The sequence below is a fragment of the Salvelinus alpinus genome, chromosome 2 (assembly GCF_045679555.1).
Source record: "Salvelinus alpinus chromosome 2, SLU_Salpinus.1, whole genome shotgun sequence".
NCBI lineage: Eukaryota > Metazoa > Chordata > Actinopteri > Salmoniformes > Salmonidae > Salvelinus > Salvelinus alpinus.
The window spans coordinates 62,154,666-62,180,300 of NC_092087.1; the positions used below are offsets into that span (position 1 = coordinate 62,154,666).

The 25,635-nt window shown below is 42.0% G+C and overlaps 1 protein-coding gene and 1 long non-coding RNA gene across 8 annotated transcripts; one reads left to right on the plus strand and one right to left on the minus strand.

Annotated features, from left to right (window-relative positions):
* Positions 1 to 1,674: 1,674 nt before the first annotated feature.
* On the minus strand, positions 1,675 to 22,532 carry LOC139566173 (eukaryotic translation initiation factor 6). Of its 7 annotated transcripts, XM_071387173.1 has the most exons (12): positions 22,437 to 22,515; positions 19,996 to 20,094; positions 19,511 to 19,639; positions 19,060 to 19,225; positions 13,447 to 13,532; positions 11,693 to 11,792; positions 11,138 to 11,275; positions 9,996 to 10,081; positions 4,191 to 4,366; positions 3,627 to 3,803; positions 3,230 to 3,411; positions 1,675 to 2,046 (listed from the first exon to the last, which is right to left on the minus strand). In XM_071387173.1, exons 7-12 carry the CDS (start codon positions 11,242 to 11,244, stop codon positions 2,037 to 2,039), a joined length of 738 nt encoding a protein of 245 aa, XP_071243274.1. In that variant the 5' UTR covers positions 11,245 to 11,275; positions 11,693 to 11,792; positions 13,447 to 13,532; positions 19,060 to 19,225; positions 19,511 to 19,639; positions 19,996 to 20,094; positions 22,437 to 22,515; the 3' UTR covers positions 1,675 to 2,036. The 7 variants fall into 7 exon arrangements, with proteins under 7 accessions (XP_071243274.1, XP_071243264.1, XP_071243285.1 ...); XM_071387163.1 differs by lacking the exons at positions 9,996 to 10,081; positions 11,138 to 11,275; positions 11,693 to 11,792; positions 13,447 to 13,532 and having other exon boundaries at positions 22,437 to 22,532; XM_071387184.1 differs by lacking the exons at positions 13,447 to 13,532; positions 19,511 to 19,639; positions 19,996 to 20,094; positions 22,437 to 22,515 and having other exon boundaries at positions 19,060 to 19,078.
* On the plus strand, positions 13,528 to 16,608 carry LOC139566206 (uncharacterized). The gene is made up of 2 exons (XR_011673071.1): positions 13,528 to 14,663; positions 14,828 to 16,608. It is a non-coding gene; the product is annotated as an uncharacterized lncRNA (long non-coding RNA).
* Positions 22,533 to 25,635: the final 3,103 nt, after the last annotated feature.

Below are 25,635 nucleotides of genomic sequence, written 5' to 3' on the forward strand. Positions count from 1 at the left end.
ATTTTTGTTGTCTGCTTTATGCTTGCTTCAGAATACAAACCCTGCAACACCTCCAGTTGGTTTAATTTAAAAGATGGGTCATATTCATCAGGCACTGGATGGACTACCTGGACATTTAGTTAATTTTCAGTTTAAAAATGTTTTACTATTGTTCCCTAATGAATGCAAATATGGTTTAGTGACCAGCCCTGATCCCCCCTGTATACCCATCCAGGCACAGCTCAACCCCACGCAGGCCGCCTTCCTCCTGGTCAACCAGCACAGCATGGTGAGGGTCTCCACACCCATCTGAGATCTACGTGCAGGAGCACGACGAGGATGGCTTTCTCTACTGGTCTACGCCTCTCAGGAGACCTTCGGCTGCTAGGGAGAGAGGGAAGTCTCGGCAGAGAAAGAGGGGAGAGGTGAGCAAGAGGGAGGCACAGAGAGAGGTGAGGTTGGGTAGAGTTAGGTCTTGCCCAGCTATGTGTTCTCTTTTACCCCTCTCCATGGATGGTTTGAGTTCCCCTTAAGGGTCATTACAGACAACACCATAACTGCATCTTTTCATGACACTAGTAGGTAAACAGGAATGCTATGTGCAACATCACCCTTCCCCTTTTTTCCTCCTAATTAAAACTAGTTTTCTTAGTGTAAGATTGGGTGGAGGTACATTAGGGGGAAAAAATTCTTTAGTGATCTTGGCCCCTATTGTATCTCTGGAGCAGTTTCACGTTTGTCATGGAGGCAGAACTGAGCAGTTATCGCTAGATGGGCCAGCTGCCGAGTCAAAATTGGCTATCGTAAAAATGATTGAAAACAGCTTTTGTCTTAATTTAAGGTTAGCGGTGTGGTGGCTGTGCCAGCTAGTGACCACTGCGAGTTATGTCAAATGCCAACCTGTGACATGTAAATAAGAATTTCTTAGCCGACTTGCCTAATTAAAGGTTAGAAAAATCAATATACAATGACAAACTAAACATTTAATTTTTAGGTTAATCTTTAAGACCTTTTTACTCACATAGTTATTGCCTAAAACAATATTGATACAGCTTATGGACGTTGCACTGTTGGCAAACTACACAAGGAATGCTACCATAGGCTAATCAAGCAATGGCTGTTTTTAGGTTCTTCCCTCTATTGTACCGTTTTAATCAAAAATAATTGTGATGAAGGCTTATTCAGTAGTATCTGTCACCTTTTGAATCATAAGTCTGGGGTAGCTGACTGGTTTCATGGGCAAGATGAACATCCATAACAGCCAGCATCACATCCGGCCATGATTGGGAATCCCATAGGGCGGCGCATATAAGACTTACCTAGTTAAGTGGTGTAATTGTGATAGTATTTAGTAGTGGAAACAGGCCAACCGCCTTTGCACAAATTAATACAGTAAGACTAAGCGTTGAATTTAAAAATGACTGATTCTCTCCATATGCCTTTGGTAAATTTACTTTTGAAATGAAGGGCTTGTGATGCACTACATACCTAACATGTTTTGACTTATTTACACAATAGATAACTTGGAAGTTTTGAAACTGTGCGTAAAATCATCAATTGTGTATAAATTCAAGCAGCAGCGCTACAAATAGACCTTTTGCCAATAAAGATTACTTGAGCCATGAATGCAATTTGGTTTACAGGTGTCACTTAAGTAAAAAGTAGGTACAAACAGATTGTGACAAATGCAACATGTTAAAGGGTAATCCATTTATTGTACATTCCAAAAATCCCTACATCAACTGTTTGCCATGCGTGGCTTTACGGTAATGCAATTGGCAGAAACACTTGTAATGTACATATCCCACTTCACATATGGAACATTAAAACTAACATTGTCACTGTTTACAGTAAAATCTTGATTTAATATTGCCAGAACATAAGTAGATTTAAGGAATTATGAAGTCTAGCATTGATACACCATACAAAATTCCAATAAACATTGAAGGTTTTAACCATATCAAATGACAGTGTTATGGGAGAAATGTCCAGCTTCTTGCATTCTGCAGCAGTTTTCCCACAGAGGTGCCTCACACCTTTCATGGTAGAATGGCATCTTATGTGAGGCTGGAAAATAAAATGAAATATTATAAAATGGGCCCACAGTATAGGCTTATATCTGCACTGGTAATTGTATGTCAAAGGCTCCAGTAAATCTCCATGAACATCTTAAAAAAACACGTTAACTGTTCCTGTTGAAAAACAATAATGTTGAGCAAAATGGCTTCAGACTTTTCTGCGCATTCGAAAAATAACCACCCAAAAAGAAAAGGCCGTAACTTCAGCTGTAGGTCAGGGGTTCCCGACTTTTAGGCTCAAGAACTCACCATGTGAAAAAAGTGATGTAATAACCTGTCAATGCTTACTTTATTTGGGGCTATTAGTCTTTTATAAATCAGTCACAGTATTTCATTGGGTTGGGCAGTTTCCAGATCTTCATACCGTCCTCCCATTTATGGGATTACCAGTTTAGTATACAAGGGGGTGCCAAAATGTGAAGACCATTGGGCATCTTACCAGACTTAATAAAATTAGCACAGGTAACAGTACATTTCCAGTGATGCTGCTAGCTAAATCTACTAATGAGTGCAAATGAAAATAAATGAATTGCTAAAATAGGCAATCCAGCTCAAAGTTGTATAGGTAGGAGCTACCAAATGTAACTTTTGGTGAGTTTAGATAATTTACAAGTGAATGTGAACGAGAGACATTGTTCATCTGCACAAAGTTGACATGCTTGTCTGCTCTGAAGCAGCATGTGTACAACGCTAGTGCAACGGGCCTGTCTGCACAGCAGAGAATGGAGAAAAAAGGCAAGGAAATCAAGTGGCAGCTGTGCAGAACTCCTTCAAAGGGCTTTGACTTATCAAACACTGCACAAAGCTTACAATATGATACCCCATCACCTTATTCATTCAGTTACTTAACTAGCAAGTCAGACTAATTTTGTGCTTCTCCACTGATGAGAATTCACAAAACAGGCATTCTATCAGTCAGCGAATTGACTGATGTATGTTTTTTCTCAGAGTTAAAATTCAAGATTAACTTAAGCAAAACATTAGGAAATGTAGCTGGCTACATTTTTCTCTATTGATAAACAAATGATGACCATGCATCGTTTTTGCAAAACACACCTTGCAAGTTCATCTACTGTGGCTGCCAGCCAAATAGCTTTGCACTTCTGTTTTTTACCGGAAGAAGAAATTAAGCTACCTCCTGGACGGAGCCCATGTCAGAAGTGATCACTCACCTGTCAATTAGAGAGTCTCTCATTGTGGTAGCGATGGCGCTAGGCTGAGACTCGCTCAGTCTGAACACACTCTCGATGACAGACAGCTCTGTGCTGGTGGTGTCCAGCCCAGTGAAGGCACACCAGTCGTTTACCACCATGCCCGCAGCGATGACCTCGCTACCACGGTTCACCGTTCCTGCCTGTGGAGTACGGAGAGGGAGAGTTGGGAATTACTCAAGCACTTATCACCAACTTGATGCAATGTGCGTGCACTTCAGTAGATCTGAGAATAACCAATCAGGGGGCAAGGTTATTACTACATTGCTTATATGCATCAGATTTATTTAGATCTACTTAAATATTATGGGATAGAGACTAAGTAGAAATGAGCTTAAGCAGCACCATGACCACTAACCACCAGAGGCACTTGGAGTAGGGAGGAGAGCTCATCCTGGTCTTCTATGGAGGTCTTGGGGTGTACCAGTCCCCCCTGATTGCTGAAGGCACAGTAGCTCCCCACTAGAACTTGCTCTGCTACTGTCTGACGAAACACCTCCACCTTCAGACTATCTGCCAGGATCTCCTCTGTCTCCTAAACCAAGATGGGAAATGTGTTAACATCCCCTACGTCAGACAAATCATTTCGGTTTGAGTAATCATGAAAAATGATTAAGGAATCTAATGTTAAGGTTTTAAATGTGGCTGGATAAGGCAAAGTTTGCAGTATGCTCCAATGAATGGTTGTTCTGATACAACTCAAAACGTAACATTTACACTGCACTCAACATTTTTTTGTATAAATTTAACCTGCTACGTATTTGCTTTTGAAAGTTGAGTACTCATTGTAATCAAATACAAACAAGGGAAATATAACTTCTGATGAATTAAAGTATATAGCAGCTAGTCAGACTGGTTATCCACTCATAACTTTTACTAGCCCAGGACAATATTTAGACATCGTCTCATTGTTTCCCCTCACCCTGTCCAGGTCAGGATGCACCAGGGCCACATAGTCATTACAGGCAATGACATTCCCCAGTGCTGAGAGCCTCTCCTCTACCCTCTGGATCTTCACTGTGTCTGGGAGACAATTCCTAATGTGCTGCAGCTCTTGGTCCGTGGTGTTGTTGGGCACCAGGAGCCCATGACGATTCCCTGGTGAGCAAAGTTACAAGGTAGAAGTAGTAGTGTTAGCTGTACATTAATTTATTTATCACAAGTCATTTACCTAAATCATTTATAAAATATCAAGTACATTATTCATCTATTAAATAACGCTTTGACGCATACGATCACATATTTGTGATTATTGTTAAGTGGTCCCTGCAGCGTACCATCGCAAATATGTGATTGGATTGCTGCTGTTCCAGTTTCATCTGTTCTGCCTGCGGTTATGGAACCCCTACCTGTCCCAGACCTGCTGTTTTCAACTCTTAATGATCGGCTATGAAAAGCCAACTGACATTTATTCCTGATTATTATTTGACTATGCTTGTCATTTATGAACATCTTGGCCATGTTCTGTTATAATCTCCACCTGGCACAGCCAGAAGAGGACTGGCCACCCCTCATAGCCTGGTTCCTCTCTAGGTTTCTCCCTAGGTTTTGGCCTTTCTAGGGAGTTTTTCCTAGCCACCGTGCTTCTACACCTGCATTGCTTGCTGTTTGGGGTTTTAGGCTGGGTTTCTGTACAGCACTTCGAGATATTAGCTGATGTACAAAGGGCTATATAAAATAAACTTGATTGATTGAACGTATTAAGCAACATTCGCATCTGAAAAGCATCTAAACAATGTTCTGAGGTCCTCAACGACTTTATTCCTCAATTTCACCTTTTATTGTAAAAAAAATTTGAAATTCATCATCCACTCATCACACGGAACCACACACACTCTAGGAGCTCAGATGCAATAAATTAACCTAATAACCAAAGTTGACAGACAAGCTATACCCTGATGAAGACTGCTTGTCTTCATCAGGAGGAGGGTTTAAGTAGCCCTGCTCTCTATACCATATCCAACCTCTCAGTTCCACCACCCACATATGCGATGACATCACCTGGTTTCAATGATGTTTCTAGAGACAATATCTCTCTCATCATCACTCAATACCTAGGTTTACCTCCACTGTATTCACATCCTACCATACCTTTGTCTGTACATTATTCCTTTAAACTATTTTATCGCCCCCAGAAACCTCCTTTTACTCTCTGCTCTAGTAGCTCTAGGTGACCAATTCTCATAGCTTTTAGCCGTACCCTTATCCTACTCCTCCTCTGTTCCTCTGGTGATGTAGAGGTGAATCCAGGCCCTGCAGTACCTGGCTCCACTCCTATTCCCCAGGCGCTCTCTTTTGATGACTTCTGTAACCGTAATAGCCTTGGCTTCATGCATGTTAACATTAGAAGCCTCCTCCCTAAGTTTGTTTTGTTCACTGCTTTAGCACACTCTGCCAACCCGGATGTTTTAGCCGTGTCTGAATCCTGGCTTAGAAAGACCTCCAAAAATTCAGACATTTTCATCCCCAATTACAAGATTTTCAGACAAGATAGAACGGCCAAAGGGGGCGGTGTTGCAATCTACTGCAAAGACTGCCTGCAGAGTTCTGTTATACTATCCAGGTCTGTTCCCAAACAATTTGAACTTCTACTTTTAAAAATCCACCTCTCTAAAAACAAGTCTCTCACCGTTGCCGCCTGCTATAGACCACCCTCTGCCCCCAGCTGTGCTCTGGACACTATATGTGAACTGATTGCCCCCCATCTATCTTCAGAGCTCGTGCTGCTAGGCGACCTAAATTTGAACATGCTCAACACCCCAGCCACCCTACAATCTAAGCTTGATGCCCTCAATCTCACACAAATTATAAATGAACCTACCAGGTACCACCCCAATTCCGTAAACACGGGTACCCTCCTAGATATCATCCTAACAAACTTGCCCTCCAAATACACCTCTGCTGTTTTCAACCAAGATCTCAGCGATCACTGCCTCATTGCCTGCATCCGTAATGGGTCAGCGGTCAAACGACCTCCACTCATCACTGTCAAACGCTCCCTGAAACACTTCAGCGAGCAGGCCTTTCTAATCGACCTGGCCGGGGTATCCTGGAAGGATATTGATCTCATCCCGTCAGTAGAGGATGCCTGGTCATTTTTTAAAAATGCCTTCCTCACCATCTTGAATAAGCATGCCCCATTCAAGAAATTTAGAACCAGGAACAGATATAGCCCTTGGTTCTCTCCTGACCTGACTGCCCTTAACCAACAGAAAAACATCCTATGGCGTTCTGCATTAGCATCGAACAGCCCCCGTGATATGCAACTTTTCAGGGAAGCCAGAAACCAATATACACAGGCAGTTAGAACAGCCAAGGCTAGCTATTTCAAGCAGAAATTTGCTTCCTGCAACACAAATTCAAAAAAGTTCTGGGACACCGTAAAGTCCATGGAGAATAAGAACACCTCCTCCCAGCTTCCAACCGCTCTGAAGATAGGAAACACTGTCACCACCGACAAATCCACTATAATTGAGAATTTCAATAAGCATTTTTCTACGGCTGGCCATGCTTTCCACCTGGCTACCCCCACCCCGGACAACAGCACTGCCCTCCCCTCTGCTACTCGCCCAAGCCTTCCCCATTTCTCTTTCTCCCAAATACAGTCAGCTGATGTTCTAAATGAGCTGCAAAATCTGGACCCTTACAAATCAGCCGGGCTAGATAATCTGGACCCTTTCTTTCTAAAACTATCTGCTGAAATTGTTGCCACCCCTATTACTAGCCTCTTCAACCTCTCTTTCGTGTCGTCTGAGATCCCCAAAGATTGGAAAGCAGCTGCGGTTATCCCCCTCTTCAAAGGGGGGGACACCCTTGACCCTAACTGCTACAGACCTATATCTATCCTACCCTGCCTTTCTAAGGTCTTCGAAAGCCAAGTCAACAAACAGATTACCGACCATTTCGAATCCCACCACACCTTCTCCGCAATGCAATCTGGTTTCAGAGCTGGTCATGGGTGCACCTCAGCCACGCTCAAGGTCATAAACGATATCGTAACCGCCATCGATAGGAAACAATACTGTGCAGCCGTATTCATTGACCTGGCCAAGGCCTTTGACTCTGTCAATCACCACATCCTCATTGGCAGACTCGACAGCCTTGGTTTCTCTAATGATTGCCTCGCCTGGTTCACCAACTACTTCTCTGATCGAGTTCAGTGTGTCAAATCGGAGGGTCTGTTGTCCGGGCCTCTGGCAGTCTCTATGGGGGTGCCACAGGGTTCAATTCTTGGACCGACTCTCTTCTCTGTTTACATCAATGATGTCGCTCTTGCTGCTGGTGATTCTCTGATCCACCTCTACGCAGACGACACTATTCTGTATACTTCTGGCCCTTCTTTTGACACTGTGTTAACAACCCTCCAGGCGAGCTTCAATGCCATACAACTCTCCTTCCGTGGCCTCCAACTGCTCTTAAATACAAGTAAAACCAAATGCATGCTCTTCAACCGATCGCTGCCTGCTCCTGCCCGCCTGTCCAACATCACTACTTTGGACGGCTCTGACTTAGAATATGTGGACACCTACAAATACCTAGGTGTCTGGTTAGACTGTAAACTCTCCTTCCAGACTCACATCAAACATCTCCAATCCAAAGTCAAATCTAGAATTGGCTTCCTATTCCGCAACAAAGCATCCTTTACTCATGCTGCCAAACATACCCTTGTAAAACTGACCATCCTACCAATCCTCGACTTCGGTGATGTCATTTACAAAATAGCCTCCAAAACCCTACTCAATAAATTGGATGCAGTCTATCACAGTGCCATCCGTTTTGTCACCAAAGCCCCATATACTACCCACCACTGCGACCTGTACACTCTCGTTGGCTGGCCCTCGCTTCATACTCGTCGCCAAACCCACTGGTTCCAGGTCATCTACAAGACCCTGCTAGGTAATGTCCCCCCTTATCTCAGCTCGCTGGTCACCATAGCAGCACCTACCTGTAGCACGCGCTCCAGCAGGTATATCTCTCTAGTCACCCCCAAAACCAATTCTTCCTTTGGACGCCTCTCCTTCCAGTTCTCTGCTGCCAATGACTGGAACGAACTACAAAAATCTCTGAAACTGGAAACACCTATCTCCCTCACTAGCTTTAAGCACCAGCTGTCAGAGCAGCTCATAGATTACTGCACCTGTATATAACCCATCTACAATTTAGCCCAAACAACTACCTCTTTACCTACTGTATTTATTTATTAATTTATTTTGCTCCTTTGCACCCCATTATTTCTGTCTCTACTTTGCACTTTCTTCCACTGCAAACCAACCATTCCATTGTTTTTTTTATTTTTTATTTTACTTGCTGTGTTGTACTCACTTCGCCTCCATGGCCTTTTATATTTTTATTTATTTATACATATATTTGTTTGCCTTCACCTCCCTTATCTCACCTCACTTGCTCACATTGTATATAGACTTATTTTTTTTTCACTGTATTATTGACTATATGTTTGTTTTACTCCATGTGTAACTATGTGTTGTTGTATGTGTCGAACTGCTTTGCTTTATCTTGGCCAGGTCGCAATTGTAAATGAGAACGTGTTCTCAATTTGCCTACCTGGTTAAATAAAGGTTAAATAAAAAAAAATTAAAAAAAATAAATAAGTACATGGAGGAAGGTATCATGGGGATATGATGCAGGAAATAAAACCAAAATGTGGGTCAAACAGAAGTTTATACGCTAAAGAAATGAGGGGTCTGAGCTGGCAACCCTGAGATACCATAGTTACAATCTGATGCTGCGTTCAAAACTGGGAACTCAAACCGAGCTCCAACTGGGAAAAAACTTTTTTTGAACGGTTATCCAACTCGGGCCTCTTTCTGACCTGAAGATCACTGACTTCATGATTGGACCTCGTATTTTTCAGAGTTCCCAGTTGTCTTGAAAGCACCATAAGTCAGTCGAGTGAACTATCCCGTAAGCTCATTTGGTCTGACAGACGCTTACGTGACAACCAGAATGCATTGTATGATGTCAAACATGGCTCCACACATAGCTTAGTTTGTCATAGTCAGTACAGCCTTCTAAAAAGTATTTTACACACGTGTCTATTACAATCTATACAAGAATCAGAATGGATGATTTGTCACCAGTACTTACTGGTAAACAGTAAATACATACGTTATACTACAGTAGATAAAGACAACACAATATACAGAAAATAAGGCACTTTGATAGGAACACAAGCATAACCAAAGTTATTATTTGTAAAGAAAACAATGCGGCAGGGGGAAAAGTTTGTAAGGCCTGTTCTGACTAGAGATGCTCAATGTCTTCATACTTGATCTGGGGAAACACTGGGTAAGTGCATGGGCTCTTATCAGAGAGAATTAAAGTCTCAAACAAATTGTCAGCAACAGTGAAATGGGCTACTTCTTATGTGAATTAATGAGGCAGAACACACCTCAACTCAAACTGTTAAATTATTTGAAATTGACACGTTGAAACAGCCTATAGATAATTAGCAGGCAGTGTGCCTTGGTTTGAGGGCAGCACAGGTTAACTGTCCTACTGCGTAACAATCACATTTTGGAACAGTGAGTGCATTGTCATCACAAGCAGGGGGGAAAAAAAACACGCTTGGGCGACCGTTCCAGATATTTGGAACTCACACGTGAATGAAGTATTCCATTCTCCTGTTGAACTGATGACATTTCTTTGTGCACTTGCAGAGGATAGCTGTTTGACCTACAATGTTGATCTGTTACAGAGCCATACTCACCCACACACATTCTTCCAATTATCCGACATCCTGCTATTGAGGCATGTACAACTGGGATGGTTTCGGACAACTCGCCTTCGAAGACACTAATCATAAATTGCATGTTACCATGACAACAATGCTGATTGTATAACAAACACTCCCCAGAGAAAGCTGACATTACTGTATGTAAGCTTTCAATACAACTTTACTTGTCCATTAATGGAAATTACGCTTATGCTGTTTTCAGTCCCTAATTAGACGGACAGTGAGAAGAATACAGGGTTAGCCACAGTGCAGCTATTTATGGGGTTTAGTGCCTTACTCAAGGGCACAAATGGTAGGCAATAGCACCTGGGATCTGACATCAGCAGCCCTCTAGTTGCCAGTACAATCCCCACTTTGTTAGTGTCATACAATCACACAAGGAACACTTGTGGTATTTACATAACTTCAGTCCTCCACCCTTTTACTTATGTCATAAACATTCTCAAAATGTTGTCTCGATTAGCCTCAATGCTTGGTAGACCATTATATTGGTCTCCCGTCGCTGAACGCTATATCCCCTATTTAAATAAAGGTTAAATAAGATACCCCACAAAATACACACCAGCCACTAGTTTACCTGTTTCAAAAAAACGTTTCCCGTCAAAGGCATATATATAATCCGGAATGCTTTCCCAGTCAGTAGAGGTTAAATGTGTGAACCACTAAAATGAACAAACATTGAAACAACTTTTCCAGAGCTCAACGAACTCACTCCATACTGCATCACACAAAAGTGCGCCGCCATCTCGGATCACGCGGTAACTACCACCGAGTATCTACTAGCTTTGGAAAATGTAGATTTAAATGTTTATTTTTTGTGGTTAACACATTTTACAACCCGTACTGACTGGTAAAGTTTTCCGGATTCGGTGACAGGAAACTTTTTTCGGAAACACTTACTCATTACATATTGTAACTGAAACTGTTTAAGAACCAAACCGAGAGGGACCTACCTGAATCTGTCCAATATAAAATTCGTTTTCGTTGCAACACGTTAAAGGACTGTTAACGTTACATATTTTGCGGGGTACTGGAATATAACGTTCCGCGACACCAACGTAGCTAACGTTAATGGTCGACTGCACGTAGATGCTATTCTCGATAAGATATCTTACCTGTAGAAGTTCTCTGACCCGCCAATTGCAACTAGGCAGTATGTGTTAGTTAATTTGGCGAAGCAGCCTATTTCGTTGTTCTTCTCGAAAGATGCCCTGACAGCCATGTTGAAGTTTTACAGTTGAGGCAGAACGTTTCTTAAACAAAAGACAATGGATGTGAAGATTACGCACTTAATTAACTACCGTTAGTTAACAAGTTACTGCTAGTCAAGCCTAGCTATTAGTACTAGCCAAGCGAGCTAGGCATCAGTTAACACAGACTGACAAATGATATTCTTATACGATTGTGGCTTTCGATGGCTGTATTACTACAATGGCACATACAAACGTGACAACTACCATGTTTCCTTGCAATATATTACGAAGCGATCCATTAAGATACGTTGGTTTAGTTGGAAGTTGCCTCAAATTGAGTAACGTTTGCTAACCAACGTTTTAAGAAAATCCAGTATCACTGGCTGGTACCCATACAAACTATAGCTATATACCTACGTTTGAATAGTCACCAGATCTTTTTGCCATATCGGATAATGTAAATAACAAGAACTTTACCTACTTACGTGTGACCTCTCGGCAAGCGTGGATCCCTTCTTTTCCCCACGTGTTCACTTAACATCTACGTTTACGTCTTCTTCTATGATATCATGGCGGTCTGCAAACAAACGTTTAAAGTGCATGCCGCCACCTACTGTGCTGGAATGTACGATCAATCATGATAAGCCCAATTCTGTACTACCATGAAAATAAAATTCAAAACCAAATAAATCCCAAAATTTTCCTGGCAAGACTTTCTCAAATTTCTGCATCACTGATAAGCTTTCACTTCTTTAACCCTCTTTACTACTGATCAACCTTTTGGCCTCAATCACTCTCCCTCCCATCACATTTTCTTTAATACAATCTGTGGACATTGATATTGGGACCCCAGTGATGACTCCCCTCAATCTAGCATAAGCACCGGGGACATGGCTTTTAATCTGCTTACCGATGTGAAATGGCTAGCTAATTAGTGGTGGTGCGCGCTAATAGCGTTTCAATCGGTGACGTCACTTCCTCTGAGACCTTGAAGTAGTTGTTCCCCTTGCTATGTAAGTACCGTGACTTTTGATGGATAACGATGCTTCGAGAGTGGCTGTTGATGTGTGCAGAGGGTCCCTGGTTTGAGCCCAGGTAGGGGCGAGGAGCGGGACGGAAGCTATACTGTTACATTGATGCTGTTGACCCAGATCACTGGTTGCTGCGGAAAAGGAGGTTAAAAGGGGGGTGAGTGTAACCGATGTGAAATGGCTAGTTAGCGGTGGTGCGCGCTAATAGCGTTTCAATCGGTGACGTCACTTGCTCTGAGACCCTTGAAGTAGTTGTTCGCCTTGCTCTGCAAGGGTCGCGGCTTTTATGGCGCGATGGGTAACGATGCTTCGTGGGTGTCAGTTGTTGATGTGTGCAGAGGGTCCCTGGTTCGAGCCCAGGTAGGGGCGAGGAGAGGGACGGAAGCTATACTGTTACACTGGCTACCACAACATATTTACAATCTACCACTTCCAATGAACAGAGCTAACTTCACCTACCTCTTTCTCTACTGCATTAGTTACTCGGATAGGGTGTGGTCTCATCCACCACTTTCCACTCCAAATAGCCTTGCTTCCTACTTTGGCTTTCTTTACTAGACACTTTCTGTATCATGATCTCTCTTCTTCCTATGTCTTTCCACTACCGAACATTCCAGTCCTTGACCCTAAATTCTATTGTTTTGTAATTTTCAAAACATTGTTACCTTTTCTGTTGCATTTTACAACATTGTTGCCATTTGTACCTCCAATTTGCCTACTCCTTACTTGTAACAAAAACTGAGCTATGTAGAGTAAATGAGTGATTTAGATTTTTGAAATATATTATATGGTAATTATAGGTGTTCTGTCCAGTGTAGGCTATACATCCTGTGTACTATACATTTTATCCATCATGGTGCATCTAGACAAACATACCGTTTTTTTTATACAACAGTAGCTAGGTTTCCATCCTGTTGGCGACAGACTTTCATACAAAAAAAAAAAAAAAAGATGCACATTTTCCCACCACAGATGTGTTTCCATCAAATTAACTTGTTGCAGATAAATCAAATAAAATGTTATTGTTTGCATACACATATTTAGCAGATGTGTAGCAAAATGATAATTTATATGTCAAGTTATGTATCACTAGATTTGATTTATTACAAGATTAAGGGTGTACTGTGCAACTTTCATAAGGTATGGATGCCTTATATGGAATGCAGTACAACTAAAGAAAGGAGTGTATTGAAAACATACCCACGTCAGAAGAAATACACATTTAGGCAATCCCTGGCTGCTCAGTCCTGGCCCTGGGGGTCTTCTCTGTGGGTTGTCACTCTGGCCTTAACACACCCGAAACCAATAATAAATGCTTCATTAAGATCCTAAAGCTGAGTGTGGTGTGTTGGTTTGGGGTGCTGCAAGGTGGTGGAACCCTAGGGACAGGACGGGGTGACCCAGCTATATTGTGTGCAAGTTAAAATGGCTCTACAGTACTATTAGTCCTATGAGATTAAATTATATGGAGGATTTGCTGTTTCTGTGTGTTAATGTATATTTGAGGTGTAAGTCAATCAAATGTATTCATAAAGCCCTTTTTACATCAGCCGATGTCACAAAGTGCTGTACAGAAACCCAGCCTAAAACCCCAAACAGCAAGCAATGCAGGTGTAGAAGCACGGTGGCTAGGAAAAACTCCCTAGAAAGGCCAGAACCTAGGAAGAAACCTAGATAGGAACCAGGCTCGGAGGGGTGGCCAGTCCTCTTCTGGCTGTGCCGGGTGGAGATTATAACAGAACATGGCCAAGATGTTCAAACGTTCATAGATAACCTGCAGGGTCAGATAATAATAATCACAGTGGTTGTAGAGGGTGCAGCAGGTCAGCACCTTAGGAGTAAATGTCAGTTGGCTTTTCATAGCCGATCATTCAGCGTTAGAGACAGCAGGTGCGGTAGAGAGGGTCCAAAACAGCAGGTCTGGGACAAGATAGAACGTCCAGTGAACAGGTCAGTGGGATTTTGTTTTTGTTTCCAAACCTTTCCCTTGGGAATGACATTTTTTAAAAGGTGTGAACTGGGAAGGAAATTGTGTTGTGTGTGTTATTGACAAGACTGGTGGAGGTCGGGCGGGCGGGCAGGCAGTTCAGGCTGGCTGAAATTTGATTTAGAGGATGTCTTAATAAAGACAATCAAAAGTCTATGTATACTTCTTCATTTCTCAAAGGAAAAACATTAACCACTTTCTAAAGACTGTTGACATCCAGTGGAAGCGATAGAAACTGCAAGCAACTGCCTTAGAATTCTAGATTCCCATTGAAAAGAGTGACCTCAACAAACAAACTAATCCTGATTGGTTTGTCCTCGGGGTTTTGCCTGCCAAATAAATTCTGTTATACTTACAGACATCATTCAAACAGTTTTAGAAACTTCAGAGTGTTTTCTATCCAAATCTACTAATAATATGCATATCCTCGGTCCCGTGTGGCTCAGTTGGTAGAGCATGGCGCTTGCAACGCCAGGGTTGTGGGTTCATTCCCCACGGGGGGACCAGGATGAATATGCATGAACTTTCCAATTTGTAAGTCGCTCTGGATAAGAGCGTCTGCTAAATGACTTAAATGTAAATGTAATATCCTAGCTTCTGGGCCGGAGTAGCAGGCAGTTTACTTTGGGCACGCTTTTCATCCGGATGTGAAAATACCACCCCCTAGCCTAGAGAGGTTAAGAGTTAAGGAGATTATGGTTAGTGTTTTCCCTGTTGGTAATGCTGGTGTGATTAACACTGAGGCTCAGGGGAAGTGAGATGGGTCTCATTAGGTTCTCTGAAAGTCAAAGTGAAGCAGCTATGGCTAACTGTGCCCCTCCAGTGAGTGCTTAGGGCTGGAACAAAGAGGTGTTAGTGGAACATGGATTGTGTTCCAAGTGAGTGTGCTGAAGTTGTGGTCGATATTCACTTGTCCCTGGTGGTGGTTGCTCCAAGTCTCACATTGTTGCTTACATATCAGATGGAGCTTGTTGCTTGTGACCATGGGCCTCGTGAAGGAAGTCAGGCACTTTGTTTAGAATCAGAGGGGTTACAGGTTGTCCCTTGGTTTGTTCAAGTCAGAGACTTTTGGCAGGAAGAAATTACCTGAGTGCAGAATTGGATGGTTTTGGTTTTTCAGAATGGCTTTATCTCAGAGTTGAGGGTTTCTGTAGTCAGGTTGTGTAACTGCAGCTCTGGTGTTTATTAGTGATTGGAAACCGAGGCTTTCTGAGGGCTTCAGTGCTGTCACCAAATTCTGCCGAAAAACAATTCATTACTCAGAGCTTCATTATCTGCTGGTAAGCAATAATTGATCAGATAGACGGGTTTTTTTCTCCACTTTTTCAGCAAAACTCCATGGCGCAGCGGTAAGTCGTTGGCTTTAGTAGCCTATAATCAGTTGGAATACCAGGTTTGCATCTTACATCATTCTTCCCTTTTTTGCCTTGAAGTTGACTATTTTTCAAAAAACATATGCCATTATTTAGAAAGTGGAAAGTGGTTTCATTTCAAGCTAAAGTATACTGTTAGCTAGCGTTAGCTGGCTGGCTCCCTAGCTAACGTTAGGTGGCGTGACGTGATGTGTGTGATCTTACATGTTGTTTACCTAGCTAGGTTAATTGTTTATCTAGGTAGCTAGCTACATGTCTTAAGCTAAAGTGTACAACACCTGTTGAATATGACCGGTGTCAGTAAAAGTCTGCAAAAAAACAATGAAATTGTTGCCAGCAGAGCTGTTTTCATGTTATCCAGAGGTAAACAAATCATCGGCCAGAGCGTCAAGTGTGTGCTCTGAATGCAAGGAGATGGGTGGGGCTAAAGCTTAAGAGGGTGTGAACGATGTTGAACGGGTGTAGACAAAGAAGTTCTCTCGCACCGAAACACTAAATTGCCATTTTCTCAAAAGTGATTTTACAAGTTTATCAACTTTCAAAGCAGAATAACTTTCCCATTGTTCCTCAAATGCAGTGTACGTAAGACCGAATCCAGGTGGTGAGTCACATATTTGTAAGTACGGTGTCCAGTAGAGGTCGGTGTTTGAAAGCAGCTTGGAATCGAAGAAAGCACCAGAACCAGTGGGATCTCGCACGATTTGAAAAAGCACGTGATCAAACAAAGCTTCGGACATCATTGGGGGCTTCCGATTGGCCTAAGGCACTGTATCGCAGTGCTAGAGGCGTCACTACAGACACCCTGGTTCAAATCCTGGCTGTATCACAACCGGGCTTGATTGGGAGTCCCATAGGACGGCTCACAATTGGCCCAGCGTTGTCCGGGTTTGGCCGATGTAGGCCGTCATTGTAAATAAGAATATGTTCTTAATTGACTTGCCGAGGTAAACAAAGGTTACATAAAAAAAAAGATATGTAAAATAAAGACATACTTCTGATAAAGTGATCGCCACACTACTTCAATGTTTTGATGCATGCCTTGGAGCTCCAGTATCAAAAGTAACATCACTAGTGCTTATAGTGTCCATATTTTGTCTCTTCAGTTAAGGATGTTTTATGGAAAAGAAATAGGGGGGGAAAAATATAAAAGTTAGAAAATTTCAAGAAAGTAGATAGTGGTGAATATGAGTTTTTGATGATCGTGTTGACACTATCCAGGATACACTTCCACACTCTATCCCCAGATGGGAGCAACCGGATCTAGGTGCTGAGCTTAGCCTTTATAAACACATCAGCTGCAGCCAATTAGGGTGATCATCAGTCAGTGTCCCAGCTGGAATAGCTGTTGGTTATGTTTGTTTTTTTGAGTCTTTAGTGTGGGCATGCCCTTTTGTATTTTTCTACATATTTATGTTTCGTCATCATCTGAACAAATAATAATCCGCTTGGACTGGCTTACCAAGAGGTCAACAAGGAGCTGGCCCTGGACATAAGGTGGCTGTTTCCTGGGTACATACAGTGCATTTAGAAAGGATTCAGAGCCCTTGACTTTTTCCACATTGTTACGTTACAGCCTTATTCTTCTATTAAATAAGTCTTCAATCTGTACACAATACCTTATAATGACAAAGCGAAAACAGGTTTAGACATTTTTGCAAATTCTATAAAAAATAAAGAACAAATACTTTATTTACATAAGTATTCAGACCCTTTGCTATGAGATTTGAAATTGAGCTCCGGTGCATCCTGTTTCCAATGATCCTCCTTGAGATGTTTCTACAACTCGGAGTCCACCTGTGGTAAATTCAATTAAATGGACATGATTTGGAAAGGTACACAGCAGGAACCACCAAGACTCTGGTGACCAAGAACCGGATGGTCACTGAGAGAGCTCTAGAGTTCCTCTGTGGAGATGGGAGAACCTTCCAGAAGGACAACCATCTCTGCAGCACTCCACCAATCAGGCCTTTATGGTAGAGTGGCCAGACGGCACCCACTCAGTAAAAGGCACATGACAGCCTGCTTGGAATTTGCGGAAAGGCACCTAAAGACTCTGACCATGAGAAACAAGATTCTCTGGTCTGATGAAACCAACTTTTTGGCCTGAATGCCAAGCGTCACGTCTGGAGGAAAACTGGCACCATCCCTACGGTGAAGCATGGTGGTGGCAGCATCATGCTGTGGGAATGTTTTTCAGTGGCAAGGACTGGGAGACTAGTCGGGATGGAGGCAAAGATGAACTGAGCGAAGTACAGAGCTCCTTGATGAAAACCTGCTCAGGACCTCAGACTGGGGCGAAGGTTCACCTTCCAACAGAACAATGACCCTAAGCACACAGCCAAGACAACGCAGGAGTGGCTTCGACAAGTCTGAATGTCATTGAGTGGCCCAACCAGAGCCCGGAATGGAACCCGTCTCTGGAGAGAACTAAAAATAGATGTGCAGCAATGCTCCCCATCCAACCTGACAAAGCATTCCCAAAAAGACTCGATGCTATAATCGCTGCCAAAAGCGCTTCAAACAAAGTACTGAGTAAAAGGTCGGAATAATTATGTATATGTGATATCAGTTTCTTTAAATTAAAATTAGCCAAAAATTCTAACCCTGTTTTTTTTCTTTGCCATTATGGGGTATTGTGTGTAGATTGAGGGGGGTTGGAGGGAGAAACAATTTAATAAATGTTTTAATAAGGCTGTAACAAAATGTGAGAAAATTCAAGGGGTCTGATTACTTTCCAAAGGCACTGTAAATGATCAGTATTTTATTTGGACGGGCAAGGAGGTACAGTAGGTCGGGCCAGGCCCCCTAAGGCCTGCCAATAACGGCCCTGCCCGTAGGGATATATCATAGGGAGTGAGCGAATCATCACTGGTTATACACACAGGATAGATCCTAGTTAATACAACACTATAGAGATAGAAATGGCGTCTTTTTGTAGGCTCTAACTCCACTCTATGCGGAAATTAATATTGTTTTTGTATAAATGCAGAAAATAAGGTTGGTGGTAAACACAGGCTTAGGAGATCTTATGTTTTGTTATGAGAATCTTTCAGCCAACGTCACTGTGAATATTGAAGCATTTATGTAATCATAAAAAGCACAAAGGCTTCAATTCATAAAGGTGATGTTAACTGACTGATCATCTCATAGAACAAAATGTATAAGATCTCCTAAACCTGTGTTGACCTCAGACCTTATTTTTGGCATTTACCCCAAAACCCTATTCTTTCCCCACAGGAATGGCTGAACAAACCAGAGGTAACGCATTTCCGTTTTTTAGGACTACAAGCTGGCGAGTTCTACACCATGCTTAAGTGCCCGTGGGAAGATTCATTAAGTTGTAATGATTTCAATGAAAGATAAAACTTCAGTTTCACAGACATTGTTAATAAATGTAGTGTATAACAAGCGGTATTGCGTTATAGGTTTGATTATGATAATGCCCTCTCATACCTATCCAGCTTGAGTCTGGGTCCGCTCCTGATTTCTGGGCCACAGAAGCAACCTGTGTTGGTATTGCCTGAAAGGGTACAGTCTGCCCTTGGATCTTCAAGGTCAAATCTGTTTCTTCATTAGACAGTGGATTCATCAGTGAGAGCAGCTCCTTGGTCTCCTCATCCTGAGGAAAAGAAACACTGAACACATCCTTTCTTGTGTCCTACATAACAAGGCAGTTATAGCCTACTGTAGGGGTGCACCTCAACAGTCTACAGTGGCTTCCTCCATCTTCTCCTTTCTTTCATTTGCACTGATCTGAACAGCAGATAGGTGAAAGCATTATGGTATTTGTTTTCACCTGTCCAGTTCATTCAGATCAGTATGAGCAGAGAACAGAATAGTGACAGTGAGCCACCTCAGACTATTGAGATGCACCCAAAACCTTGGGTAAGGTACCATACTGTACCTTGAATTTGAGCTTGGCTCTGTTGATGTCCATGCAGGAGTGAAGACACTCCCCCACCACCATGCCCCTCACACACTATGCTGCTGTCCAGGTAGCTCTGCATCCCTCCCAGCATGAACTGCAGCAGCTCTGACAGGGGAAAGGACACGAGGGTTGTGATCATTAAGCACCAAACAGAAGAAAACTGACTTCAACAAGGCGGGACTACATGGACACTTCCTATAACAAAACGCTCAGTTTTCATAGGCTTTAAAAAAAAATTATGAATACAACCCGGAGGCGGACAGGTCAAAGTAGCGTGAACAGCTCTCATCGTGTGACAATACTGTGCCGTAGTGTTGTGGGTGTACCTGAGCGTAGCTTTGCATCACTCAGCCCCACACACCGCAGCAGAGCACGGCGGCCCAGGCCTGGTACATCGACCGCAGCACCTAGACACACGCATAAATAAATGCACAACACTAAAGACTTTGTTGTACACTCACCTGTATAAGTAGTGGACTCTCCCTGTCTGAGCCAGGTAGCCCAGAATAATCCTCAAAACATGAGTCTGGGAATGAAGTTGAAGACTTCAAACACTAACCCTGCAGAAAGAGACAATTATGTAACTCTCTGATGAATGGAAAAGTGTTGCAGTTGACAATCAATGCAGGACAACACATGTTGAACGCATACCACTGTGTCCCTGATCAAGCCTTCCCCAGGGCATGGGCCACAAATGTCAGGGAGCAGTCTTTTCCATCAGGTAACAGTGTATTTACACTGAGTGACACACAATACATGTTTAAAGACGAGTTAAAGTAAACAACCATAAATAGACCTGTAATCAGAATGTACTATACTGCATTCAATAATTTATATCTTCTGCATGGATGTAAACCTCTGAGCCTGACAGGTTCTCTCCAGCGCTGTCAAGGATGTTTATAAAAGACAATTAAATACTTACTCCCCAACAATCAAACAAGTATAATGGCAACGTTTAGAGCTTGTCAGTGAAATATACAGTGCCTTCGGAAAGTATTCAGACACCTTGACTTTTCCCAAATTTGTTAAGTTACTCAATTCTAAAATTGAGTAATTTCTTTTCCCACTCCCCTCATCAACCCCATATTGACAGAGCAAAAACAGGTTTTTATAAAATGTTTGCTAATTCATTACAAATAAACTGAAATATCACACTTACATAAGTATTCAGACCCTTTATGGGTTCTTGGTCACCTCCCTGACCAAGACCCTTCTCCCCCGATTGCTCAGTTTGGCTGGGCGGCTAGCTCTAGGAACAGTCTTGATGGTTCCAAACTTCTTCCATTTAAGAATGATGGAGGCCACTGTTCTTTGGGACCTTCAATGCTGCATACATTTTTTGGTGCCCTTCCCCAGGTCAGTGCCTCGACACAATCCTGTCTTGGCGCTCTACGGACAATTCCTTCGACCTCATGGCTTGGTTTTTGCTCTGACATGCTCTGTCAACTGTGGGACCTTTATATAGACAGGTGTGTACCTTTCCAAATCCATGTCCAATCAATTGAATTTACCCCAGGTGGACTCCAATCAAGTTGTAGAAACATCAAGGATGATCAATGGAAACAGGATGCACCTGAGCTCAATTTCGAGTCTCATAGCAAAGGGTCTGAATACTTATGCAAGTAAGGTATGTTTTATTTTTAATACATTTTAAACATTTATAAAAAACTGTTTTCGCTTTGTCATTATGGGGTATTGTATGTAGATTGCTGAGAAAATGTTTTATTTCATGAATTTTAAAATAAAGATGTAATGTAACAAAGTGGAAAAAGGTCTGAATACTTTCTGAAGGCACTGTAACATTTACATTTACATTTAAGTCATTTAGCAGACGCTCTTATCCAGAGCGACTTACAAATTGGAAAGTTCATACATATTCATCCTGGTCCCCCGTGGGAATTGAACCCACAACCCTGGCGTTGCAAGCGCCATGCTCTACCAACTGAGCCACACGGTAACCAAATTGAATAATTCCCCCCTGTATGAACACTTATCGTTCTTGTATCATATCTACATAAATATCGGATCATCCTGAAAGGGAAAGACCCCCGAAAAATATAGCTTTTTGGAATTCAAAAAAAGCTATGCAAAAACCCAATTGTTACATGACATACCTTGTTTAACAGTTCACCAACAACATGGTGGTGGACATTATCCTACCATGACAGTTAAGTTATGCCACTGGTATGACAATATCACTAGCTAGTTATTACGGCTGTCACTCAGCAATAACAAAACTCTGGTAAGAAGAACGCACAGCTCTAGTTTAACTTTGTCACTGAGGGTGCTCAGACACATGCACACAGAGAGGGGGTGAAAGATTAAACAATGTGGATCCGATTAATCATTTTGCTTGCTTAAAACATGTTTGACTGACTACCTAATACAAATGGTGCAGTAATCAAATGTATCATTTCAGAAAAGTGCGTGACAACAGTAGGTACATTTAGCTAGCCAACCTCATCCCCCCTCAGCGCCATATTAAGCCCTTCTTATTTGGATGGAAACACGCAATTTTTAACATAAAAAATAAAATGATAACTAGTTAATTGCATCCGCTGTGTAGCCGAGTTTCATAATATTACCACATGTCTCAGCTGCTTGCCGCAGTTTTGAAGTAATCACGAAAAAAACAGGCCTTATTTTAGGGCATTTTTCTTATGTCGAGCTAGCTAACGTTAGCTTCTTAGCTCTGACAGGGCACTTATGCTCGGACAACCCCCTCCTTTCCCACGACGATTTAACCCCCCCAGGCAAAAAAAGTAGGTATCATACAGCGTAACATTCAAGAGTACAAATACAAAATATCACGACTCTAAGTGCATGTTAAATGATAAAAAGACGCCCTCACTTCTACATGTGACCAAAATGTACAGTTTATGCTCTTAAATTATTAACTCACGACGACCAGCTAGCTCCTCACTCCAGTTACCTCACATCGCTCTCCATTTAGATTATGGGCGATAACATTTATTGATTTTGTTGCCATGACACCCATACCTACGAAAACCAAAGAGGATCAAATGAAAAAAGTATTTTTCCTGCTGGTAGACAGGGATCCTTAGCGGAATGCGAATGTGTTTCTCAGCTGGCGGATTTGGAATCATTTGCAGGCGATGCGATTCAAGATCAATAAATGGATTCACATTAAACACACTAACACATTAAAACAATAGTAATGAAATGCATTACAAATTATTTCAATGTTTTTATTCCCTATTTTTAAAATGTCATTCATGCTGCAGTAGACACATTTTCATGGTGCAGTGGATGGTGCAATATTTACCTGATATGAGAAGCTGACACCCTGATTGCAGGTCAGTGCAATCCAAATGGTAGTTTGGAAAAAATACCGAATTCAAATTGTTATAAATTCAGTTATGCACCCAACAGGCCGTTTTCAGTAATATTCTGCCTATGTCAGATCATCTGACAACTTGACAAGTTAAATGTCAACACAAAATATAGATATTGTGGATATTTCCATATAGTCCCCTTAATTTAATCAATATAGGCTATGCAATATATGGTTATTTTCGTGTATCTCATGTTTTCAATACAGCAAGCTAGCGGTCAGGCTGATCTTTGGCTAAATTTGGACTTAAAAGTGATGGACTAAACACATGGGATGTCTATTTTTTGGGCGAAATAGTATGGAACGCCGATTGGGTCTTTACGTGTCAAAGATGCACGTCAAATAACACAATTTGATGCGTCAAATAAGCTTTAAATTTGACACGTCAAATAACACAATTATATTATAGAATGTTGTGTGTATTGCATTTGCACGTGCAAGCCAAGCGCCACCATTACGATCACTGTCAAAACTGTACAATACTGCATTGGTAATAAGGCATTAGTTGTTCGACCGAATGGGAAAATGTTTGTCTGCATTAGCAATTAGATCAGGATCAAACATGTTTGCAAATATCTTTGATACCCCAGAAGTTGCAAATCAGGCTGTATTGTTTTCCTTCTGGAATAGTGTTCAATACATATATAGTAGGTTGACTGGTACAATAAATGTGACTCAATTCTGTGTTTTCAGAGTCCCGTAAAAGAGCTACAACGCTACTATTCTCTGGGTGTCACGGAGTATATTGACACCCCATGTCATTGATCCACAATCCATAGGTAAGGCTGTACAGTGAAATAAGTATGCCCACAATGCAAATCTAAAGTCTAATAAATCCAGTGTGATTTCAGATTTTTTTCAAATGAATAAATTATTGTATTTTGTTGAATTTATATAATAACATTCCATCATCGTTTAGCATGATCTATTCCATTCTGTCATGATTCAACTATTTGTATTCATTTGCATCACTTTCATTGAGAGACGTTTACTTTGAACGCGAACAGCAAATTCCACTTGTCTAAGCCTTTATTGTGGCTAGATTCACATAGGTGTGTCCGACCACCATTAATCAAATAAGAACTGTCTTATAAATTAGGGGTATTTTAGATGACACCTAGCTAGCTAATTATAGCTACTGAAACAGATTGTCGTTTTTGGGGAAGAACATTGTCTGCACCCATCAGCTAGCTAGCTTTTTTATGACCAGCACTGTCCAGAGCTTGGGGAAGTGTGTCTGCGCTCGTGCGGCAGGTGCGTGAGACATCTTCATCAGCGTCATAGCATAGGTATCGGCGAATGGTTAGTAGCAAAGGCAGACCTGATATCGCCCAAAATTCAACGTTCATGGACGTCACGTGGTGAGTGGGCTTCATCAAAAACTGCATCATCTTCGATCACATGGTTTTTGTGAAGTTCATGCATCCGATATGCAGGCGCAAGTCAGACAGATTTATCCTCATAATGCAATATACTTGGAAAGGCAGACAAAATGTATCCCCTCGAACGTGCCCATTTCCATTCAATAACCCGCATAGCAACTGCGATTTCAGAGCCAATCACTTTGGGGCTCCGTGTGACGTCTTGTTTGTTGACACGTGTATTAGCTAGCCACCTGTGAAACGTCATTGCAGCAGGGGAACATCACTCCGTGGACTGTCAACCAGCTGTTTCTGCCTAGAAACACACAACTAATGGAACATGGACACATACGTATCTCGTGGGGGTCGCTTGCATGGGGTAAAACTTTTTTATACGCATCTAGTGTACACCTTTATCATGTAGCATAGTGTTCATGAAGCATACTCATCAAACTCCTGAATGCATAGATCTGCTCGCTTTCAACCTTAAAGATTATTTGCCACTGTGTTGTAAGGTTAGCTAGGATATTTCTCTGAAGTTAGGTTACTCTAAATGGCTTTCAAGTTGGCTATAGTGCAGCCACAAATGTTCAACTATAAACACATTGATTTCACCAGCTTCCTTATAATGAGCATAATATACAGTCTAGGGAAAGGTCTTCTTTAGCCTTATGTTTTGATTAGTTGTGAGGGTGAGTTGCTTTGAGGAGAAATTTGGTCCACCAATTGTCTTTCACAAGAGGGCAGCATAGAGAGCAGCAGGGGTTGTCAAAAGCCACAGATTGCATTCTATACTTATTCTGAAACTGCATGCTGCATGACTTTGTTAGGATATTTTATCTGAATTATTTGCTGTAGACCTAAGTGTTCTCGAAAGAGGTTTAGAACTCTTGGCATAGGACCTACCAAGACTGACAGATTTAAGGTTGCGGGGTCAAGTCCCACCTGGACTGCAGTCAGATCTGTAGTTGAATTGTTGTCAGTCAGTGTCAGTGGAATAGTGCCATCAGTATGTTGCCACTCCAATCTTTAGGGATTTCATATCCCGACGCAAGAGGGTATAGGTATAAATGTCGATGTAGCGTCGTAGTAACATCTGACTTAATCAAAAGGTTGGATCCCTTTGGGTTGGACCGACAGAAACAAGGCCGTCTTACATGTACTGCACCCTAAAAAAAAATAATGTCCAGTCACAACTCTGACGTGACTGACTGAGTTTGAATCTCCTGTCTGCCTCAAGACTTTTAGCTCGCAGAGGTAAAGCTTAGGCAAATTACAATTGGATCAGAACAGGGCAGCACGGCTGGACCTTTTAAAGTACATGGGGAGTTAACATCAATGATATGCATGTCAATCTCTCCTGGCTCAAAGTGGAAGAGAGATTG

What these genes read in the sequence shown, in the direction of transcription:
- LOC139566173 (XM_071387163.1), bottom strand. Translation starts at nt 19,573, where the DNA reads ATGGTGGTGGGGGAGTGTCTTCACTCCTGCATGGACATCAACAGAGCC. An exon ending in TGCATCCTGACCTGGACAGG is followed by an intron (nt 3,804 to 4,190) that starts GTGAGGGGAAAC and finishes ATCTTGGTTTAG; the next exon opens with GAGACAGAGGAGATCCTGGC. An exon ending in TACTCCAAGTGCCTCTGGTG is followed by an intron (nt 3,412 to 3,626) that starts GTTAGTGGTCAT and finishes CGTACTCCACAG; the next exon opens with GCAGGAACGGTGAACCGTGG.